The sequence below is a fragment of the Varanus komodoensis genome, unplaced genomic scaffold (genome assembly GCF_004798865.1).
Source record: "Varanus komodoensis strain SLA01 unplaced genomic scaffold, ASM479886v1 scaffold11, whole genome shotgun sequence".
NCBI classification, from domain to species: domain Eukaryota; kingdom Metazoa; phylum Chordata; class Lepidosauria; order Squamata; family Varanidae; genus Varanus; species Varanus komodoensis.
Genome location: NW_025335317.1, coordinates 17,486,157 through 17,509,446, shown reverse-complemented (window position 1 = coordinate 17,509,446; position 23,290 = coordinate 17,486,157). Strand labels below are relative to the sequence as shown.

Genomic DNA, 23,290 nt, shown 5'->3' with positions numbered 1-23,290 from the left:
TGCTTATGTGCATCAAGTGCAGAGCACATGGAATTACGCTCTTAGAACTCTTGATACCGAAAATCAGAGCAGAGCTGGAAAAGATCTAACAGAAGCATAGTGCTAAAATACAACTTAAGTAACATTCCTGAAGAATTTAAAGACTACATCAAGAACAAATTTGCATTACTGAACTAAATTACTGTGAACCAGAAGAATTGTGGACTGAAACCAGAATCACTGTTAGGAAAGATTGCCAAAAGACCATTCATGGCAAAAAGAAAGAAAAATCCTAGATGGATGATGAAGAAACATTTGCAATTTTTAAGGAAAGGAGATATGCCAAAGGTGGCAAAAATAGGGTCAGGATCCTGAATAGGATTTTTCAGTGTCATGCAGAGTCAGAAAGAACTATTACCATGGTCAGTGAAAAGAAATTAACTAGAACAACGAAAGTGGGGGAGGGGAGGCTTATTCCAGAAGATTCAACAAACCAAAGGGAAATTCAAACCTAGATTAGGAATGTTGAAAGACAAACAGGGGGCATGCTGTTCGACCAGGAGAAAATAAAGCGAAGGTAGAGGAGAAAATCGATGCAGTCGAAACATGGTGCTGCAGGACCGCTTTGTGAATGTCCTGGACCAACAGAAGGCCACGCATGTGATCCTAGATCAAATCAAGCAAGAAGTTGCCCTAGAAGCAAAAGGGATGATACTGAAGCTGTTTTACTTCAGGCACGTCATGCCTGAAGAGTCATTGAAAAAGAGTCATTGGAAAAGAAAAGCATGCTAGGGAAAGTCAAAGCCAGAGGAAGGGGAAGCCAACTATGCCATGGACCAATTCCATAAAGGAAGCCACAGCCTTGAGTTTCCAAAAAACCTCAGGGTGTCCACAAAATCTACAATTGTTTTAATTTTAATTTTCAACCCAGCAGCCCTTACTCCAGCTCAAATTCTTCCAGTCCTTCAAGATAATCAGTGAGACCCTGAAAATTGTAGATGTACCACAATCCTGTGCAAGTACAGAAGAGTAGTTGGTGCTGATGCTGAACATAGAATAATGTTCTATATTTTAATTAATATATACTTAAAATAATATATAAATTGTTACATATTTCATAGAATGAAAGCACCCATTTTAATGGCTTGGCTTTAAAAAGGAATGCTCTGATTTTATGGCTGTGAAGGTGCACTAAACCCAGAGGCCATGTCAGGATAAAGGCTAAGCAATGCTAAGGGCTCTGAATGGGTCCACTGGCCCCTGCTCTATTTGCTGGATCCTGATGCTTTGTGTAGCGGTTCACACTACAGGAACTGGGGCTTGGCAAAAATGGCCTCCCCTCTCATCTAGCACAAGGATTTCATGGACACAGTCCTAGGCTAGTTCGTTCCACTGGTAGTTTAGGTCCTGATCTTGATCTATATTTGATCTGTAACGGCAATCTGTCACATACCACAAGTCATCCATCATACTATTTCATTCGCCAAGTGATGAAATGGGCATGTGTGTAGCATACAGAGAAGCAAAAGTGAATGAATGGGTAGGGAAGAAAGCTTATCTTGCTTGCCCCATTCCTTAGCCTTCCCTAAAATTATAGAGACATGGAAACGAGTCAGAAGGAGCCTCCTGAGCCATCTAGTCTGACCCCTGGTTCCAGTCAGCTCAGCTCGTGTAATCCCCAACATGTGGACGTCCACCTTGAACACCCTCACTCATGGGGCCTCAGGCACCTTCCTTGATACAATATCCTCTCTCAACATGCTTCTCCAATGACCTGTAAGGAAGGTTCAGTAGGTATCTTTTAAACAGAGGAGTAATAACCAGCAGCTAATACAATGTGTTTTCAGTGAGCATGCATGCTGGAATAGCTTCCTGCACTCTGTCCCATGTTGAAAGTTTTCTGCTCTCTGAGACAGCTTTTCAAGCCTGGAGTGGCCATGTTTATGGGTAGCAACATTGCCAGCTGTTAATAGTTTAAGCACGGGGATTCTAGTGTCCAGGGATAAACATTTTCCTATAGAACAAAGAACTGAAACTCCACATTTTGAGTTCTTCAGTATTTAGATTCTGAGGGCTTTCTGTCATCATGGCTGAGGGAGAAGACTGGCAGTGCCTGTTTCAGGAACAGACTTGAGACGTTGACAAGATTGCCAGTGATCAATAGAGGTGCCCGACTCATGGTTATTGGTCAGTCCTGTCCCTATTAGCTTCCCCTGTCCTGAGTCAGCACCTGCAACTTTTGTCTTTCTTGGGCTTCAGTGCTTTTCCAGTCCATGTACCATTTCACTCAGTTACACAAACCAGAATGCGTTGTGTTCCAACTTACACAAAGTTCCTGCAAAATCTAGCTCTCCTTAGCATGGGGTACAGTCCCCCAGTGGCTGATATAAATAGGACTGTGCTAACATGGAAGCGATCAGCACCTCAGCAATGCCCAAGGTGATGGCACAGCTAGGGTGGTAGGTGGGGGAGAACCGAGGGTGCCGCTCTTCTGTGAACACAAGTCCAGAGTGTTCCCACCCTGGATAACTGGCCGCCGCTGCTGCAAAGCTCTCTTGCTTCCAAATAACCTTTCCCCTACTCAGACTGTAGCCGTCTTGGAATAGAACATGCTGCCCTTTGAACGGGAATTTCTGAAGTACAAATATTTCTTGCCTCAACAGTCATGCTATCTAAAAACAGGAGAATTAAGTATCCTTCAAATGTGAGAACAAATGTGAGAAGTGATAAGGAGGGCAGAATGCTGCACAATAAAATACAAAGAAGTTCATAACCAGTGTCACCTGACAACATTGCCCAAGGAACATGCACACATGTCCCCAAAACGCCTTCTCCCACCATCCCACTGGAGCTATTCTGGGAGACCCATATACTAGCACCCCTCAGAATAAAGGCAGACCAGCGTGTTTCATTTTCAGATGCGTATTTCCAAGCGCTCTGCAATTCTTTTCAAAGTACAACACTGCACGCCAAGCCTAGCCCCATCTAGCCCAGCCTTTTGCTTCTCTCAGCCGGATGCCTCAAGGAAGCCCAAATGCAGACTTGACAAGAGCCCTTGTAAGACCCCTTGCTCCTGATTGCGACCCCTTGCAGAGGAACCTTTGTCAGTGGCCAAGGATAACCCCTGCCTGCAGAAAACTCCGCAGCCCACACTCAAGTCACTGGCCATCACCACCCCTTGTGGCAGCAGATTCCATAAAGGAGGTATGGAACCTCAAGCTCACAGCCCTTTCTGGCCTGACCTGGGGTCCCCCAGCTTGTGATGTCCCCTTCTCCTTACCATTCAATGCTTTCCCAACCTTTCTATCCTCCCCCATCCCATTCTGAAATATCAAAATGCCTTTTTCACGGCTGCAACAGCAGGTGGTTGGACTTGATGGCCTTCGTGGCCCCTTCCAACTCTTTTATTCTATGATTTGTTGTAAGCCACCCCGAGGCTTCAGCGAATGGGGCGGCTTAACAATGTTTTAATAAATAATAAATAAATTCTAAGGCTCACTTAAACCTTGCTGTTTGGCCCCAACCTTCGTCCTGACCCACCACTGGAGTACAGCGCGAGAGTGCATCTCGGGAATTAAATTTGGCCCTCAGGCAGAAAGACAATTGCTACCTTTGTCATAAGTTATGCATTATGATGTTCTCCAGTGAGCATTTATGCGGCTGAGTTATAATGAGGTGTTATGATTTTTGTGAATGATCCTAAGCCTTATCCAATTTCAGTATGAGTATGTCAGATGACCCACAGGCAAAGACATATAGACCACATTTTTGCAGCCATTTTCATGTGAATAGCCTATAGCCAGCAACTAAATCGATATTTTTGCAGCTTCTGCATAAATTAATGACTTTCAGGATTTGCATTTTTCCTATCTTTGGCCTAAGATAGGTTTGAGTTGTGCAGCTTCTGGCAGGCATCCCTATTCCCACCCTACCAATAGGGCTTTCAAAAACAGAAATAAGCAACTACAAGGCACTTACTGGTATATGGGTTTCTTAATTATAAAATAAACCTGCACAACCCCAGAGGGGGGTGCTAGAGAATAACCACTTTAGTCATGATGGCTTTGTATTCCTGATCCATGAAACACCCCATTTTAAAGCTCAGGGATACTACTTTGTGCAAGGACTTGTTATTTTGGGCACCTGTTCCCTCCCCTTCCCCCAGATATGATCCCCAGTTCTACCTCCTCATCAGGAAGCCTTACTTAGCTTACAGTGCCTTAAAGTGGAGATGCAATTTGAACCTAGATCCTCTCTCCTAAACAAGTATGTTACCCAAGTGGGGGGGGGTGAAGAGGGGTGTGCCTCTTTTATACCTCACCCCCCAAAAAAAGTCTAATGATTCCAAGAACATAGTACTTTTATATAGACCTTTGCTCACATCCAGTGCCAGAAAAGAGGCAAGCATCTCGAAATTTCAGTCTTCAGGAAGCGGTTTTCCATGGAGCAGGACCAGTCAAAGGGCTACACATCCTAAGAATACTCTCCCCGCATTCCTTCGCTGTTGCCCTTAGGCAACACTGGCACTGCTTTCAGAGCATTTTGGATCGTACGCATTTCACCCCTCATCTCCTGATGTTGCTCGGCTGAATCCTGTGTTCAGCTGAGCAGTGCGGAGCTCCAGGGTGGAGGGATGAGTCACAGCCCTCTAGCCAGCCGTGCAGCCAGCTATGGTGCAACCTCGTAGGAGTCGGGGTGTGTCTCCTGCACTTCAGAGTATCCCAGGAACGGCTGTGTTACAGGCACACACGCACACTTCCTGTAGCCCTTCCTTACGGCAAGTCAGGCGTGAAAAACTGCTCTGCCTACGCTCCAAGGAGGGTGGCCTTAGTAGGGGCAGCTCTGAATATTTCTTGTGGCTTTTTCATAGCAAGAACAACGAAGTTGAACTACCATGCCAGCACAGAAGGTATTCAGGTCACACATGGCTCCCACCTTTTTAAGACTGCAAATTTTTTTGGTCACCGACCTGTGGTCTAGTGATTATTAGGGTTTCCTTTCAACACACCTGGTAGGGAGCTGCAGGTCTAGACAGACCTATGGGCATCCGGCCTCCATTAGCAGATGTTTCAAAGTGCTTTGTGCCAAGTTCCTCATCTTAATTAGGTGATGACAAATGGTAAAGCATTGGTGTTTTCAGCGGGTTAACACTCTCTTCCCATTCTATAAGGAAAGTAGGGTGTTTCTCTTCCAGAAATAGAGGGAGTGGGGCTGGTAAATTGTCATTATGAGCTCTGGTTTTTCTATTGTATAGATAGAAGTGTGTTGGAGTGAAATAATTACTAGCTTCTCTCGTGGGCCATTGGCTATGAAGTGGGACATAAATATAGGGTTACTTTGTCTCAGCCATTACCTGCCAGCCTCCACCTTCTGTGAACCATGCACCACACTTGAAGTATTCATGTGTGGCAATAGTGTTTTCTGTGACATGGCAGTGTGGTGAGACAGGTCCATAGAATATCCATCTGCATGTAGAAAGTTGTAGCCAAGTCTGGGCTCATAGACAAGTCAACACGGTTGTAGACAACTCTATGTTCATACTGTCTGTCGCAGGAAATACCAGTGCAACACTAAAGCACGCCCAGCAAAATGCCAAACGGGAGTTAGAGCTACTTGTACACATAATCAATCACCATTTGGGATCGTGTGTGGGATCCCATCAGGTTAGGGCCTGATGTACAGCAGCAGTGGGGAACCTCTGGCCTGCTGGCTGATTTCGAAGGTGCTCCATCTGACCTGCAGAGAATCTCCCTTCTACCTCTCCCACAAGCTCATCCCCTAACGTCCTTCCTGTCCACTTATCCTCCATGCCTCTCTCTTCATGGAGAAAGGTACTCAGGGGAATTCATCCAAGCACCAACTGTGTTCCTTCCATTTGAAGGGGATTCTCCACCGCAGCTGAGAGCAAAGTATGTCCTTGTCTTAGCTGGCACCTGCAGCCACCGTGGTGCACTTCTATCTGCGCACAGACAGGACAAGAAGCAGGACCATGGACTCTTGGCATTACCCAACTTGCTAGACTGGTCTCGGGAAGGAGGGGGAGTCTGGCTCCTTGACCTAAAATGTCTTCCTGCTTCTGCTGTAAAGCAATCCAAAGCAGAGAGAGCAATGCAAAGCCAATATTAGCCATGTTTCTATATAAAGCAGTGCTTATGGCTTACGACTAACATAAAATGGCCCCTGGCCCACTAGTCACAGTATTCCACCCTGTCTGGAACAGACATCACCACATGGTCTAACAAGAATGATATTTTTGGCCAACCCATTTTTGAAGGCATATATTTAGCTTTCAAAGTACAGAAAGATCACCCTATTTCCTACCCAAACACAGTGATGACATCAGTACAATAAAGGAAAATAGGAGCTTATTTTGAATTAACTCTGCAATTGTGTCAGAAGTTTCCAAGGCCACAGAAACTTTTCTGTTATATGCAACCTTATCATCCAAGCTAGCTGCTGTACAAGTCCTGCCTTGAAGTGAAGACACCTTGTAACTCTGAAAACAGGTCTTGCAAGAATGCATTTGCTAGCAAGGAGATAGTTTTTCCCAAATCTAAATACCATCCTGCCTTATAATGAAGATTGTGTGTCAATTATCTGCTCTACAGTACTAAAACAGCACTCTCCTCCACCAATTGCCAAGAAAAAGGAAACTGTGAAACTGTGTAGTTGTGCAATTTAAGCAGGAGTAGGCAAACTTCTTGTGCCATGGCCACATTTGGCAATTTCAGCAACAGTCCTCAGCCCCATACAAGATGGCGAAAAACAAATAAGCTTCTCAAAGGACTAAATACCCTAAATGTGGTTATACACCCCAGGAGACTAAACAACTCCTTTGAACCCACAGTTTTCAGCACTAATGAAAACCTATTTCACAGTGCTCCCAGATGCCAACAAAATGTTTTAGTTATTTATTTAATGGTAAGCAGGAATCAAGGTGTCTGTGGGTCTGTCCCTGAACTACAGGAAATAAGATATAGTTAAAGTAGTAACGTCAAAAAATTATTTGAAAAGGTCCTTATTGGGATTAATAACAGAAACCAAGTTTCAGAATTAGGAGTATAGTAGTTATGTGAATGTTCCAATACATTGGGTAGATGTATTGATTTTTTTCCCCTTCACTGGAGTAAATGGCTTGCCTGGATTAAAACAAGGGTAGGAAACTGCTAGCCCTAGTCTCCAACTTCTCCCTTCATTCCATCCAGCAGCAGTTAGATTCCCCTCACCCCAGGAAAAGCTCCTATTCAGAACTGGGCACCTTTTCTTCATGCTATGCCGTGGCATTGGGAGACGAGCATTTGGTGGAACGCTGCCCCACCCACCCCAGCTTCACCCATCCCTGGTAAGCAACCCCCCAACCTAAGTTTCCCACCTGACCTTGAAACATAATCAAAAACAACGTAATCAGAGGAAAATTACACACACTTCATGCATCTTTAAAAATAACATGAATACACAAGAGTAGTCTATGGTGTAGCAGCACTGTAAGCAAGCTATGGGTCTGTTCCTCAAAATAGGACAAGCATGTGCTTTCCCGCAAGAACTTCAATACCAAAACATTTCATCCGAGCCCCCGGCCTCACAATGTTTCACAAAAACCCTTCTTCATTCACTGATACATCAAATAAAATTGCCCTTCCTTCTTGGAGGGCAAACTAAAGCTACTCTTTTCTGCTTTGCCATTCTCACATTTCGTAAGTCAGTGCAAGTTTTCCTCCTATCCCTTCTCCTTCCATGAAGTAATACAAATGCTTTCCACTCAGTTTTACAAGGCAACCTTCCCCTTACCTTGGTAAGTAGCTAAGCAGAATACAGTCAGCAGCACCAACCCTTTCCATAAGCCTTCCATGTTCTTGGTGTTAATGAAACCTTTAGCAGCGAGGAGAGATGCTGCCTCCCGTATATGAGTGATTCCCAGTGCGGGCAGCAGGATGGAGAGAACACCCACGCTGGAAGTTTCACAAGTACCATGGACCACACCCAGCCACAGGTTCATGTAATTAAGGCACCTAATTTCTAAGCGCAAGAGCACTCCCAAATGAGGTGACTCCAGTTTCTACAGAAGTGCCTAATCCTTGCCAGATCACAAGAATGTAGCTTCTTTTAAGTTTCTTGCTTGCAGATGAGAATAAGAGATTTGAACTCAGTAAGGCTGCACACATCATCCAGGCTTGTAGCTGTGCCTTGCCGTAGGTCTCTGCCGTCTCTTTAAAATCCAGCTCTGTCTTGTTGAGAAAGAACTGGCTGAGAGGCCTTTAATTTCTGCCACAAACATCTTAACACAGACAGCCTCGCTTGCTTTTGACTAAAGACTGGAACCAGACACAAGCTCTTCAGGATCCATATGGCTGGGGCCAAGTGTCCCAAATCTAAGGGTTTGGAAAAGGATGCCATAGAGCATTCCCCCACAACTGCAAGCTAATGGAATTGCTTCTCTCATTTGGCCTGGGTGATAAAGGCTATAAAGGCAATGGAGGGGGGGTGGGCGTGGGACCAAGTGCTGATGGAGGCCTGACCATGGATGTGTATCTTGTCTCCATCCTACATGCACTTTAGCCTGAATAAACAAAGGTGGGCAACTTTTTATACTCTGCATACCCCACACAGGCAGCACAGTGGAACATTAAAAAAGAAAAATAAACACCCAGTAGAGTTTAAAGGATTTGACAAAGGAGTTGACATTTTGACTCTCTAGAGGAGTGGGCAACTTGTAGGCCAAGTTGCCTGAAGGCCACAACTTTCATCAGCCCAAGCCAACAAAAGCACCGGTGAAGACTCATGGGAGCTGTAACCCAGAACAACTGTCCACATGCCTCATGAGGATGCTAAGTCCTGTTCCAACAGTGGCCAAGCAGATGCCTGCATAATGTGCTAAGTTCTCTTACCTGTCCTGAACCTCCAACCGTCCATTTTCATTGGATGACTCGATTCTACCATTCCCTTATGGGCATTTTCAGTTCAGACATGGTTATCGGACTATACCTTTTGCAGAAAGACTAGTTTCAGCTTGATATACAGATCAATAGGTATAACTATCATTGGTAAAATCATGCAATCATTGATATAGCCAGGCCAAAGAAAAACCCTCTTTTCTAGAAATCAGCATGTGTGCATCCTTGAAATGTAGCTGGCACTAACCAGAGAAAGCTAGTTGGCACTTGACAGAAAACAGCCGAGTAAACAAAGGGCAACTCACATCAACCTACCTCTTCCTCCTCTCCTCCTTCCCAGCATCTTCTTTCTGCTTTGGTATGTGGGCAGGAAAATTCATGCCATTGCAGCTTTACTTCTGTAACCTATTAGAAAGTGTTACGTGTGTTATGTGTAACTTTTTAATGATCCATGTCTAAAAGGGCCAACAGAGGACTGCTCAGGTGCACCACCTGGAACTTAGTAGGTAGCCAGTTAAAAAGAAAATCTTCCTCTGTTGTGTATTTTGGACATATGCACACCAGGAAACAGACCATTTAGTCAACAAGCATCTGTCAGGATTCTTTTGCTCCCTTTTCAATTCAACTGTTCAGACACTTCTCCATTCAGTGGCCCCATTGTCTCCCTAGCTGGTTTCCTGCTTCAAGAACTTGGTCTTGATAGAGTTAGTAGTATGCTTAACATACTTTTTTGCATTCCTTATTATCTTGCAGGCATATATTTTGTGGAAGTTTGTGCTTTCTGCAATAATCTAGTCAAATTTGTATTATGGTGGTTTTGAGAACATCCCAAACAATATTCGATCCCTTTCTCTTTCAACCTTTTACCAAACCCCTCACTTATGAAACATAGAAACAGAGCAAATCAGAAGGGGTCTCCCGGGCCATCTAGTCTGACCCCCGACTCCAGCCGGCTCCGCTCACAAGAGAAGCTATGGTTGTTGAGTTGTGAACTGTAGGTTGTTCATCATAGTTCACTGTGTTGACTGGGTTCATGAGAAGTGACTTCTTTCAAAGCCAAATACAAGTTATGATCAAAGTCACCTACAAGTTTGGAAACTGCAATTGGATTTTTCCATTTAGTAACTCACTCTTGTTTCTTGAAGACTTCAGATTTAGTCAATTCAGACAGCACATTACATCACTAATATATCACACGCAAGGCTTGAGTATGGGTTATCACTGAATTGTGAGTGGTTACTGAAATCTGAGTTATCATGTTGTATGAACCCACCTGTGTTAAGCCAAGGCTGATTAACTGCAAACACCACAAGAGAAGCTACGGTTGTTGAGTTGTGAACTGTAGGTTGTTCATCATAGTTCACTGTGTTGACTGGGTTCAGACGGCATCACCCATGACATCAATGACAACCCGTACTCTACCATTGAACGTGGACTGTTATCTGAACCTAGTCAGTGTGAAACAGTACAACCCCCACCACCTGTGACACTAGTTGACCGTTTGTCTATCCTGTTCTACTTGCTACAACAAGTAGGACTGGAGGGATGGTAAAGGGAATACTGGAGCATCAGAACATGAGATCACACTACCTATTCTCTAAGCTACTGCAGGTGCCTCCAGATGGATTGTTCCTAGGACTATCAATCCAAATGCACCGTATGCAGCTATACTATCTTTTCCTTTGTCACTGATTTTCGGAGGCAAGAAAACTCTGGAAAAACTCAAGGGGGGTTACAAGTGGGAGACTGTGTCTGTAAAATGGAATGATGAAGCAAAATCACAGAATGAATGTCTGATATAGAAGGAACCTTAGGCGAGAGGCCCCAAGCAAGCCAGCTCTAAACAAATCCAAACATCACAATAGGTAAAGTATTACATTTTTGTTGGAAAGGAGACGCACATAGGTGGTACGGCCAACCATATGCAAGGCTGGGGGATGGGTCTGAGTATATGCACTGTTCAGAACCATAGAAGAATCAGATCTGAATCCAAGACAAGGTCTATATTTAAACCCTCAGCTTCTACAACACTTCGGTACAGGAGCTCCTAGCAATGTGCAGTGTACATTAGATTGTCTACCATGTTATTCCATAAGTGTTTTAATCAGACTATTCTAGAAACCTGCAGTAGGAACTTTATAATACACAAAGTACTTGTGAACTGTATTGCCACCTCACATTACATATTTTAAAGAAGGCACACAGCTAACAAATTTAGTTCCACCTTTATTGTTGAATTGCAGAAGCTTTAATTCACCAAAAAAATTTAAATAGAGTGATTTGTTAAAGCAATTGCTTGTTTTACCAGTTCATACCTAGATGATAGAAAATGTTATCACAAAAACACATACTGAATGCTAGCATACACACAAAGTTCCCAGTTTCAAGATTATGTCCAAAAAAATTCACATCCTATAAAGCAAGGAATCAAACTCTGCATATAGCTCAAACAGTTAGCCAAAACAAGGACTAGTGTCTAGAATGGTCTACTGCACTACAAAGTCCAGTAAAAGTCTGACAACTTCCAGAGGAAGAGAGATCGTTGCTAACAAGGCAAACCTTCACTCTATAACTGCAGAAGATTCAACAGATGTCACTGTTAACACCCACACAGCAGTTGCTTTGTATCCTATTCACTTCCAAATAGCAAGAACTAAAAGGTGAGTAGCAGGCAAAAAGCAGCTTCAAGGAATCAAGTCAATGCCTTTACATGCATCTAGGATGTATAAAATTAAGCTGCATGAAGATCCCTCCTACAGCTTACTTTCACGTTGAAAGCCACAAAAATGAGTTCCCTCCCTAACTCTACACCAATAGCTTTGTTAAAGCTCCTGTGTGTTTTCCATGCTGAGCTAGTTAGCCTCTCCATGGTTGTATTTGTTAATTGGTTTTATATATCCATACTTTGAACTACTTGTTTAGACAGCTATACATTCTGGTTAAAGGACTTCAAGCGTTCTGTGAATAGTTTGCACACCATGACCAAGTACTCTTCTATGCTTTGCCTGCAGAAAACTTAGAAGTGTAAAATATGTGCTACCCATGGACACAGTAAATGATACAGGACTTATAGACTTGGCAGATTGTGCCATCAGTGGCACTGCTTACAGTGACAAGGGCAAGAGCTAAATCACACACACACACACACCTGCCCTTAAGCAAAATTCATTATGCAAACTACTTCCACATAACTTCTTGCTTCTAAGCATTCCCACCTACCTGCAGAATTATCCAGGATAACGCCTACTCATGCAAATAGCTACAATCATGGGCAGAAGCATTGCAGAAGGATAGGTGGCAACATTAGGAAATGCCAGAGACTAACAATTCTGAAACCCAACTGAAAATGATTGAATTTTTATAGCCATACTAATATTGTTCTTTTCCTGCTTCTTTCTCTCAGATCTTTGCATAAGCTCTTCTTACCAAAAGGTGTGACAGGTCATTAGTTATACCCTTAGAAAAGGAAAATAGATGCACGCATCATAGTTTTCAGCCAAAACAAACCAGGTACATCACTCAATTTTCTAGTTTAATCATGGCAATTTACTATTTTGTTCTTTCACAAAGCAACAAAGGTCATTTAAAAAGAATGGGCTGCATAAATCTGAAACTCTTTTAGCATAGTTAGTATCTGCACAACAAGTCCTGAATGAAGACTCAGCATTTGCTACATGGGCCATCCATCACCTAGTTCAGCAAATTCCATGATGGCATAAGGACTTTTAGCCTTAATTATGGAAATTCCAATGGGCATATTCACCTTGTCCCTTGCATATGGAAGATGCAGTTGGACAAGATACTCCCTGTAGGTTTGTGCAACTTTGTCTTATGTTCTGAAGTATTACAGTTTTTAAAAAATCCTAATATTACAGGTGCTTAGTTAACAATTTAGAACTTCTTTCTTCTACCAATTAACTGTCCAGATGGCAGCATCATTTCAATAACTGTTTTAATTCAGTGCTCACAGACACAGATTAGGACAAATTAGTCACTACAAGAGTGCCTTTACAAATTAATCCAGACAGTCCTTAATTTATTTACATTTACTTATATCAGCACTCTGAGGCACTCGGACCAACTGACCACCACTGATGACTTATTGTGTATTCATATTACCATAAGAAACTAAAACTAGCATCAGAAATACAATTAAATCAACACTGTAGATCCTTCTAGATGCGTAGCACTGCTACCAAACAATTCTTCAAACAATTCTTCAAAGGAAAGTCAGGGTGGAAGGGGTGACAAGAGATCAGGGTACCAAGATTTAGCTCTTGCTAGCCTAACCCTTGCCTCTCGTTTTCTTCAATTATGGGAGGAAAAGAGATGGCCAACATGGGGTTTCTTCTAGTTCCACACATGATGTTTGCAGTGTTCAACAGCCTAGGAGAAAAGGACAAGAAATATGCAAGAAAAGGTCAGAGTGAATTCTGTTCCCACCAGAACTATGGACAGGATGACTAGAAGCTCTATTAGGTCCTGATATTACAAGGAAGACTATACTTGTCAGAAACTTTGGGTCATCTGTGTTCTATCTATAGAAATCTCATGTACTCACATTACACCGAGATGCAGTTTCCATGTTTTTACACCAATAGCCAGGTCCCTGGACGCACACTTCTGTACCCAAAAGAGGTGGTGTGGATGCCACACAAACTCCAAGTTTCTATGCAATGAAAAAAAGGGAATGATTGCAGCTACTACTTCATTGTGACAGAAAATCTAGATTAATCCCTCTAGCCATTATTGCTTCTAGAAGCTGACACAGATGCCAAAATGGGGTGGGAGTAAGTGCTGGTTGGTCAAGCTGGCTTCAAAATTTTGCCTGCTTTAAAACACATTACTGACCAAGTAAAGACAAACAATCCTCAATTTTAATTCAGGATTACTTACCTACATCTGCTTTAAACCCCCGAAACAAACCATGGGTTCCAATTGGGCTATTTCTCCCTCAACTACCCAGAGTTCTGGGGTCCCATGTTGTGGAAAACAACTAAAGACAAGGTGTTTAGCAACACATTAGTTGGCAGGCAGTTGGAAGCCAGGTTGCATGTCTGTTCCCACATGCTCCCAACCTTGATGGGTTAATTGTCCAGGACAATGAATCGTAATTTAAGGACACAAAACAGGATGAAACTCCATATATTCAGAAATATTAAAACAGCCACATGTTACTTTAAAATAAAATGTTATAGGCTCATGTTCTCACTTTTCAGGGCTGTCTATGTAACACTTCCAGCACTTAACTGCACAGCCAATTTTAATATAAAGGACTCTGCATTAAAGTGTATTCCATGAACAGTTTTCCCAGTCCTGGTACTTACAGTACACACAAAAGCGGGGTCCATCATTTCAGCCAAGAGCTCTATTACTACTGGCTCATATTTCTCCACAAACTGAACACACTGTTTAAAGGAGAGAAAAAGAACGTTTATGTGACAGGATTCTCTTCCAGTTGACCAGAGAACACGGAAAAGATAAACAGCATAGTACTAGGGCCATTTTTTTAGATTGTACAATATCCAACTAGGCATTTATACACCCTTTGATTCCCTTCTGTAAGATAAATTCTGCTGCACAAGTGGGGCCTATTACTTATGCGATTGGCATTTACCATTTGGTAGATGGAGCTCCAAAACAAGCAGTAACATTTGCTTCTGGATAGTGGCCTTTTGGCAGAGTTCTCATACAAGCTCTGCTGATTTCCTCTGGTCAGGCAACAAGTGTTTCAGGTTGCCCCCAGAAGCACTAAATCACCATGGTACAAATGGTGAAAGACCCTTGCACAACTAAGTTATTGGGGCAAAATCTGATTAGTGCGAAATGTAACCACTGAACTTACAACACTCACAGAAGTGAGAAGTCAGATTTATACAACTCTGCTATTACAAGCTGACAAGTATCATATACAATACTCATCTTGACCCATTGTAAGTCCCACAGAAACCTGCACTAAGCATATCTCTCTGTCAAGGTTTCTATAGCCACAGATCTGGGATGCAACTGGCAGATTTTCAGCTCACATTATCAAAATGAGCCACAATGAATTATTTAAACAGAGGCTTGCTTTCATTCCCAGCACAGTCTGGGCATTTCTTAATTACTTTCCTGGGCATGGCTTATTTCTTTTAGAGCCTGTATATTTTTAAAGGCTTGCATGTGTTCTGGCTATCTTTACTGGGATAGCAAAGGAATGCTATAATGGATTTTGCAACAGTACAGCTTCCTATCTGGACCCAGAACATTGCTTGGGCTTTCTTTCAATAAGGCCATCATCACTCAATTAGGACATAAGACATCAATCTGGAGAAAAGTTCTGCTACTCATTTCCCAGAATTCAAGAGTTGAAACAAGAATGGGACATGGTTTTATGCATGTGCCCGTTTCACATGTGTTCCGTTACATTCAAATGTACTTGAATATATAAGCTGCTAGCATATAAGGTAACGTGTGAAATGGATTTGTGAGAGACCAGGTGGATATGGAAAACTCTACAGAGTTAAAGATGTTCCATCCCCCATCATATCTGTGTTAATTCCAACAGCTCCCACCAAAGCATATTGTCCTACTCTGGGAAGCAGGCACATACCTATCAGTCTCCTTCATATGGAAATTATCCACTTGCAGTGTCTTTGGGTATAGAATCATGGAACAATAGAGTCAGAAGGGGCCAAGGAGGTAATCAGGCTCAATCCCCTGCTGATGCGGGAAACCAGTTATACCATCCCACTCAGATAACTATCTCCTCGAATATCTCTAGTGTGGAAGAGTACACGACTTCTCTTGGCAATTGGTTCCACTATCATACTGGTCTGATGGTTAGGAAGTTCTTCTTTTGTGTCTAACCTGTCATTTAAGTTCATTGTTCCATATCCTACACTATGTCGGGACACCATCTTCTTTTCCTATGAAGTCTTGGGTGGTCAGTGGTCTCACTGCCACATTAGCACCTCACTCCAATTAAAGATTACCCTACTGAGGACTTGGCAGGGTTAAATGGTCAGCTCCCGCTCACCAGGGAATAAATACAGAAGGCAGAGTAGAAGTAATTATGAAGCAGCACAATGCTGGAGTTCCCAGCAGGAGTTTGTGCTCTGACTCTTCCTCATGAGCTGAAGCTGCCCATACACAAGCAGGCTTTATAGTGCATCAGCCAGAAGATTAATCAAAAGCCAAGGCTTGTCTCGCACATACAATATCCAAACATTAAATACACAGTATTGGATTCTTCACAGTTTAATTTAACCCTGTTGTTTTACCTGATCACTAACAGATTCTGGCAAGAAGCGACAGACTTTTTCCATAAAAGCCTCGATCTCAGCAGTGGTAGCGTTCTTTGCCAACTCCTTGTCTGCATAAGCAACAATCATCTTGCATACATCACAAAAATCCCCAACCTCTGTCTTTGCTGGAACAATTTTTTCTGAGAATACACAAAGTCAGATGTTCTGTTCAGAATGACTTCCCACAGCAGTAAAGCAATCCAAAGTGCAATGCTGCAAAAGCAAGCGGAACATGAGCAAGGGAGCATGCAGAAGGGTGCTTGCGCTGGTGTATTCACATTCTTACCAGCAGGTAAGGCATTGTCTGTGCAGCACTTCAGAAGCACACACACAAGTTTTGGATTAGTTGCTTCCAACAACATGTCAATGATAGACTTTCCGTAGACTTCCACAAAGTCCCTGCACTCTTCCCGGAATTTTTCAGGTAGCACAGAACAGATTTTCTCCATTTCATGTACAATCTCCTCCTAGTGCATGCAAAATAAGGGGTTACTGTTGTTAGAATTAAATGACAGTCTATCATATTTCCCTCATAATTAAGCATCAAGACAATAAAATAGAGCATTTTTAAAAATCTAAATTTACAAAATCAATACAATTTACACAGCAAAAGCCCAATTTTTGTTTAAAACATTGTTTGGTTTAAAAGCTCTGGATAAACAAGGTCACTTAAGAGTTTAAAAGACCATAAATGTAGAAGAACACATTGCAATGTCTAAAGATGGGATACACTTTCTTGTCAAAATTACAGGCCCTTGTGGGAAGGTACTGTGTTCCTGCCTAGTTAGGAGAGCTAGCAAAGGTCAAGATAGCCGGCACGTGAGTTTGAGTTTTGGGCAAGTCAATAGGTCTTTCTAGAAAGATGAGCAATCTCCCTCACTTTCCAAATTACCCTTCCCCACTCTATCCATATTGGCGAAAAACCATTTCATGTGGAATACACAAGACTAGCAGTAAAAATATACAGTATTATGACATGAAATATTAACTTTGAGGGGTTAGAAAATTTTCTAAGATGTCATACGAGTGTAATATGAAATGATGCCACAAACCCTGGGGAAGTTATTTCTGTATTAATGCTGTTTTAAACACAGAGGAAACACTAATTCCCTAATCAGGAAACTGTATTTAGTATGAAAGGTAATTCTAGTGTCCCTACTTAATAAATGGTTCAACAAAATTTAAGACATACCTCTGACTTGTTACTTTCCAGAAGACTGGCCACCTCTTCCACCATAATCGTACAGGCATCACAAAGGGAGAAAGATTCTACTTGACTCAGACTATTCTGTGCATTAGAGTAAATATTGATAGTTGTCAGTAAGAAGTCAAGGAGAGAATGAGCTATAAAACCAAGAAAAAAGTGTGGTTCCAATCTACTTCTGCATAGACTTTACAGAATGGACCACTCATTAAAAACGGTATTTGTTTATATCTTAATATTTAGCTATACTACTCATTTCTCAAAATCACTTGGTCTGTATTACTTCCATACTTCATCAGGAACATGAATTCGTGGCTCTAAAAACCACAGATAACCTCTGTATTTGAAAATCAACATTATAAGTAGCATTCAACAGGTTGTGTTATTGTAGCAAGCTATGAATGTTAGCAGTTTTGTTTTGTTTTTTAAAGCACACAGACATTTACTTTCCTCCTTACAGAGAAGCACTGCTTTGCTCAAATTGCCGGCACTTGGTTCTGAAATTCCTGGCCAATGTCCTTGTAGTTGGAAACAAACATCAACAGAAACTCACATTTTTTCCTTTCCCTTTTGCACAGCAAAATTTTAAGTGCAGAGCGACAAATGATCCTAGGTATATAACAAAGGCTCTGTTTACATAGATCTGGGCCACAGGCTGCAGCTCACGCATACATGAGCAATGGGGGAAAGGTGAACAGAGCTACTCAAGTTTGCTATACATCAGCAACTACTTGTGTCGGTAGGGAGATGAGGGAGAAAGGCCAATTCTTAGCCATTTAAACAGCTCATGTAACATCAGGGGTTGAACTGCTCTATAAGCAATTGGAATTTAAAAGCAGTCCATTAAGTTCACTGTGTGGTTTAATCACTAGCTCCCAAAATCGTAAGAAATTTATTTAACTTCTAGACTGCCCAACAGCAGAAGCTCTCTGGGCAATTTACAACACCAAAGTTGCTTTGTACCATGTCAGACCTCTTATTCAACTAGCCAATATTTACTCAGACTGAGAGCAGTTTTCCAGGGTCTAAGGCAGAGAGGCCTTTCACATACAAATGGACAAATCTATTCAGGCTGTCGCTGATAGAGTGATACATTAAGGAAGAGAATCAGAATTTAGCTGCTGAAACACCAAACTCTGTAATGCCATACCATGCCAAAAGTAAACCCCTCTAACAAAAAAAGAGAGGAGGGGATTCATAGCTTAGACCTCATGCTCTCAATTTGGCCATTACAACACTCCCATTATTCAAATGAATGGATATGGATAGCGTTCTTTTTTTTTTTTTTTTTAAAGAAACTGCCTACAGGATGCAATTTCTCTTCCTTCTTCCCATCCCATTATGGATCAGCTTGACATGTCAAGGACTGCATTGAAAGTCAGACATATTGGGTATGTAAAAAGCTAAAGCATTCTTTCAAATACTACACCAAGTATAAACTATTTTGCCAGGAACTTACTGGGACATTTGGATGGCACTGATCCTAAACAGAAGCTTAACATATACTATTTATACCCTTACACTATTTTACTCTTGCCCCAAAAACAGTATCACGCAGACTCTTTCCACAGAGTCATGTCTGCTCCCCATTCCCAAAGTAGACTGTCTGAAGGCAAAAGCTTTACCTCAATTGATTCCTCCTTTACTTGAGAAATAACTTTAGCAGGCACCAGAGTTTGAAGAGGCACAGATTTCAGGGATGAACAAAATCCGATCAGGTTACAAATATCCGCTGGTTGCTGCAGATATACAGAACAGTTACATGAGTTATTTCTTGCAATTTGCAGATAGAAAGACATTGATCTTCAACTACTACATTGAGTTAGTTCATTAGCAAGCAGGTGCTTCAGTTGATGCTACTTGTACATTGTTTGAATCGACCCACTAAGTCCATGGCTTTGGGCAATTCAACTCTATAGTACAACAAACTGCATAGAAATTGATCAGAACAAGTTTCAGCAGCTTGTTTACACTCTAAAAGCATTTTCACCACAAAACTACTTTTAACACTAAGCCACAAAGAAACAGATGGAGTTGATATCAAAGGCACTTCCTTCTTGCACTTGATATACATAACAGTACATTAAAGCAGAATTCAAGAAATGCTCCAGTCGGCTATCTAGATTTCTATAAAACCCATCTAAAGTTGTTTTATTGGATAGTATATTCACAACCCATTACATCTGATATGAAAGAGAATTTGGCACTAAATAAATATAAAAGCAATTATGTTTTTTCCCTGTCCTTATTTCAGTTCATATAAAATAGTTTAATAGCTGTTCTCAATTCACTACTCTAAGAAAAGAACATTATCTACACAGATATCTGTCACAGACTTGCGGTTTAATAATTTGGCAATCTTTCTGAAACTGAGAAGAAAATGTTTTATATTCTAAAGAGGTTCTATCTTTTCTCTCAACAATGTATTATAGCATAGATAGCATTATTTCAACCTATTATATGCAGAGCTTACATTATGCTGAACTGCCATAACTGCTGATTTTTCTCTTGTAGAAAAAGTATATTCCATTGAGGTTTTGTTTTTATACTAGAAAATAAAGGTATTACCACAAGATGTCCCCACTTCTTTGCAGTTAACTTATCATTCCAAGTAGCTTAAACAAATCCCTTCCTCTCCACACAGTAGCAAGCCACTCTGAAATTTAAGCTTACATTGATTATATTCCTTAGTTAATAGCAGCTACTTTTAAAGTCTTGCAAAGGTGAGAATATAAGTAGCTTGCCATTTGAAAACAACTGGGGATAAAGAACCCAGTTATTTGAATATCTAGAAATTGAGTTCACTAATATCTATTAGTTCTTTTCTCTCCTCTCAATTACTATAGCAGATTAGTAAATCTATCAGCCAGGTCATCCTTACATAAATTCTGTTTTTCTCTCAATTGTTACATAAAATATGTATAGTAAGCTTTCCATTTATCATTAAATATTTTGGATGATCTTCTATTTATATATCTAGTTAATTCTGCCATTACTGTGTGTTCCTCTAATTTAATTTAATTTAATTCAATTCTCTAGTGAAGACTAGGAAGCATACAGAAAGGTTTCCTCTCCAAAGTTTTGCCAACATTCTCAAATACATATTTTTTGTTCTCCCTGAAAACAAACTGAACACCTTTAAGGAATGAGTGAGCTGACTCTGACATCATGGTTTATCATCCTTATGAAAAGGAGCTGCAGTAAGCTTTGGACTCATAATATCCACTCCTTTCTTCTCTCCAGAACAACCACAAGAAGGTTAGAAGCATTAACTTCTGATTAACCATAGCTAACTTCAGGTGCAAATCTTAAACTATGAGTAACAACAACAGTTTGTTTGAACAAACCAACTCTACAATTTATGATTAAAGTAAGATAGTTAAGCTTAAGCACAGATTTGTTGACTTGTAGTAAAATGACAAGTGGCATTCAACTGCAATGGCACAAAGCTTCTTGTAGCCATAAAAGAAGAGAAGGGTGGAGCCTGAGAGGCCAAGACTCGCTGAAGCTTGTTCCCATTGTAGCATGAAAAAAAATAGGAAACTCCAAAACAGGAAAGACTGAAAACTAAAAGAGTAAACAAGAAAAGGTGTTTATAGCAGTCTTAATTTATTCCAGACTTTAATGGTGCATTTTCAGGAAAATTCAGAAAGAAGACTTCAAATATAGATACACTGGTGAAGACTTAGCATATCTGAATTTCACATTGACTTTCTGAAATTCCCTGATGAGGGGCCATTAAAACTACAATAAGTACTTTCTAATTTACCCCTTTGTTTTCTCATCACTGTAAGCTATAGCTTCTTTAGAACTGACTATCAAGTAGCATTGTACCAATCATTTGCTACACATGCATTTATAAATGCAGGTTTTTAAACCATCAACAAGCAAACGAAATTTCATTTGAAACCCAACCTGAATCCCCCTCCCACCCCCCGCGAAAAAAAAAAAGAATGTATAAAATGTTCCATAATACCATTTGGCTTTTTCCATTATGGTTGTGTATGAAAATACCAAAACAGTTAAGCCTAGAAAGGGCACAACCCATGAAATATAATTTGTTTGAACACATATTAATCCTTAGTTTTTCCATGCAGAGTAATCAATATTTTTGAAGCTTCAAAATGAATCATCTTTAAAGTTTTCCATTAGAAATAAAATGATTTTGAACCGAAAAGGCTGAATATTAACACAGAGCAGCATGAATTGGGAACACACATGTATAACTTTTGAATGCTAGTGCTGTTTATCTTTGGGGTCATTTTTCAACCCTATACAAAGAACTCTCTCTGGTGAAGCAAATACCTCATCCAAAAGGCCATTATTTGACTGATTCCCCCCCTCCCACACACCTATCTGCTTACAGTCAGCATAACAGTCAGTTTCAGCTTCTCAGTTTCTGGGTGAGGGATGGGTTTGCTTCTCTATCTGGCTCTCAATCAAAACAGACTAAGATGACCTGTAGCAACCTCAAAAGGGGGCATTTTGTGCCCCAAGATATTTACATTGTTGGGACTGCAAACAAAACAAAACAAAACAAAAAACAACAACAGTCACTGCAATGCAGAATTTGGAACATTTTATATCCCTTTTTTGGCTTATAGAAACAAAACTAAAAAGCAGGTGGCTGAAATCTGGTGGCAATCTTTATTGCCATACAGATAACAATGTGAGTGCATTTAGTCATAATTTATACAACTAAATGTGATCCTGGGAAGTGGCAGGGCCCCATGCTTAATGAAGATACTTCAATTTTGCGCACAAGATACAACTTTTTCCGAATGAGCCTTCTTACTACAGCATCACAGAAAGTAACCTAGTATGAATGTTTCCAGTCAATCTTTGGAGGAGGACAGAATTCATCCATTCCTCCCTCCCCTATCTCTAAACAGAAAAATAGATGTTTTCTTCCTGTTACAACCTGTGGTCAGAACAAAGTAGGCATTTTTCCTTTGTGACAAGTGATCAAGTTTCATGTAAGCCATACTGTTTTAGTCAGCTTTCCATAATATTCTCATGCAGCACAGACATGCCAGAAAAAGGAGTTTAGCGCAATTCCTGGTTAGATCCAGAGAAGCCTTTCTTCTCCCCACTTCACCCCACGCTTCATGTTTTTTTCATTAAAGTACCACTTTTAGCATACCAAACATAATACTAGAGCTAGCATTATATACATGCAACATGCATTGCCAACTAAACCATGACAGGCACAAGGTCTTTAAAAACTTATGTTTAAAAAAAAATCAAGCCACCCAAGCCATATTCTAGGCAAGCAAAACAAACCCAAACCCAAACCCAAAACAGAACCAAACCAAACCAAATAAAGCAAAACCAAACCTGCTTGCTACCCTGGGAGGTAAAGCGCACAGCCCTTTCGTGTGAATTTTAGTTAACTGAGCTTCAAAGTCAACAGAAGGGCAAAGAGGCTCACAGTTTTGATTCAAAACAATTAAGATGAAATTTCAAATTGGCATTTTGAAGTAACTATTTCCAAAGACATAGTTTGTTCCTTGAATCTGTCAAAGCTGAACTTGGTCAAGTTATATCTACTAAGTTAGCAAGAAATTATACTATAGCCTCTCAGGCAGGAGACAGGAAAAAAAGCAAGGCAGCACACAAGCAAGCTTCTCACATACCTGCTCCTGCTGTTGACAGAATGGAGAAAAAGACAGACAAGATAGTTAACAATAGGGGAAATGATAAAGCAACTGAATGGTGCATTGGAGATTTCACAGGCAGGAAATCTTGCAAGGGGCAAAAAGTTATTTTTTGTTGCTAAACTTAAATGAAACATTTATTCATCCTTGATAGACTTGGACCACTGAAAGCAGTATGAAAAATACAGGCATAAATAAAGACAATGCTGTTCACTTTGATAAAGTACCACATGTCCTTATTGCTATAGTCCCAGACAGAGCTTTATTTTTTAT

The 23,290-nt window shown here is 40.9% G+C and overlaps 2 protein-coding genes across 6 annotated transcripts in view; both read right to left on the bottom strand.

The window, feature by feature from the left end:
* Positions 1 to 10,929, bottom strand: part of LOC123018421 (prosaposin-like) — a 40,753-nt gene extending 29,824 nt beyond the window's left edge. The window contains exon 1 of the mRNA XM_044420499.1: positions 7,768 to 10,929. Coding sequence (XP_044276434.1) covers positions 7,768 to 7,975 — 208 coding nt within the window. The 5' untranslated portion in view covers positions 7,976 to 10,929. The remainder of the gene's footprint in view (positions 1 to 7,767) is intronic.
* A 154-nt stretch (positions 10,930 to 11,083) lies between these two features.
* Positions 11,084 to 23,290, bottom strand: part of LOC123018417 (prosaposin) — a 131,641-nt gene continuing 119,434 nt past the window's right edge. For 3 of the 5 annotated variants that reach the window (XM_044420492.1, XM_044420493.1, XM_044420489.1), the window contains 8 exons: positions 22,997 to 23,005; positions 18,986 to 19,099; positions 17,349 to 17,444; positions 16,443 to 16,623; positions 16,133 to 16,296; positions 14,198 to 14,278; positions 13,432 to 13,539; positions 11,084 to 13,256 (listed from right to left, as the gene is read on the bottom strand). In XM_044420492.1, coding sequence (XP_044276427.1) covers positions 13,221 to 13,256; positions 13,432 to 13,539; positions 14,198 to 14,278; positions 16,133 to 16,296; positions 16,443 to 16,623; positions 17,349 to 17,444; positions 18,986 to 19,099; positions 22,997 to 23,005 — 789 coding nt within the window. In that variant the 3' untranslated portion in view covers positions 11,084 to 13,220. The remainder of the gene's footprint in view (positions 13,257 to 13,431; positions 13,540 to 14,197; positions 14,279 to 16,132; positions 16,297 to 16,442; positions 16,624 to 17,348; positions 17,445 to 18,985; positions 19,100 to 22,996; positions 23,006 to 23,290) is intronic. The other 2 variants (XM_044420490.1, XM_044420491.1) reach the window with 2 other exon arrangements.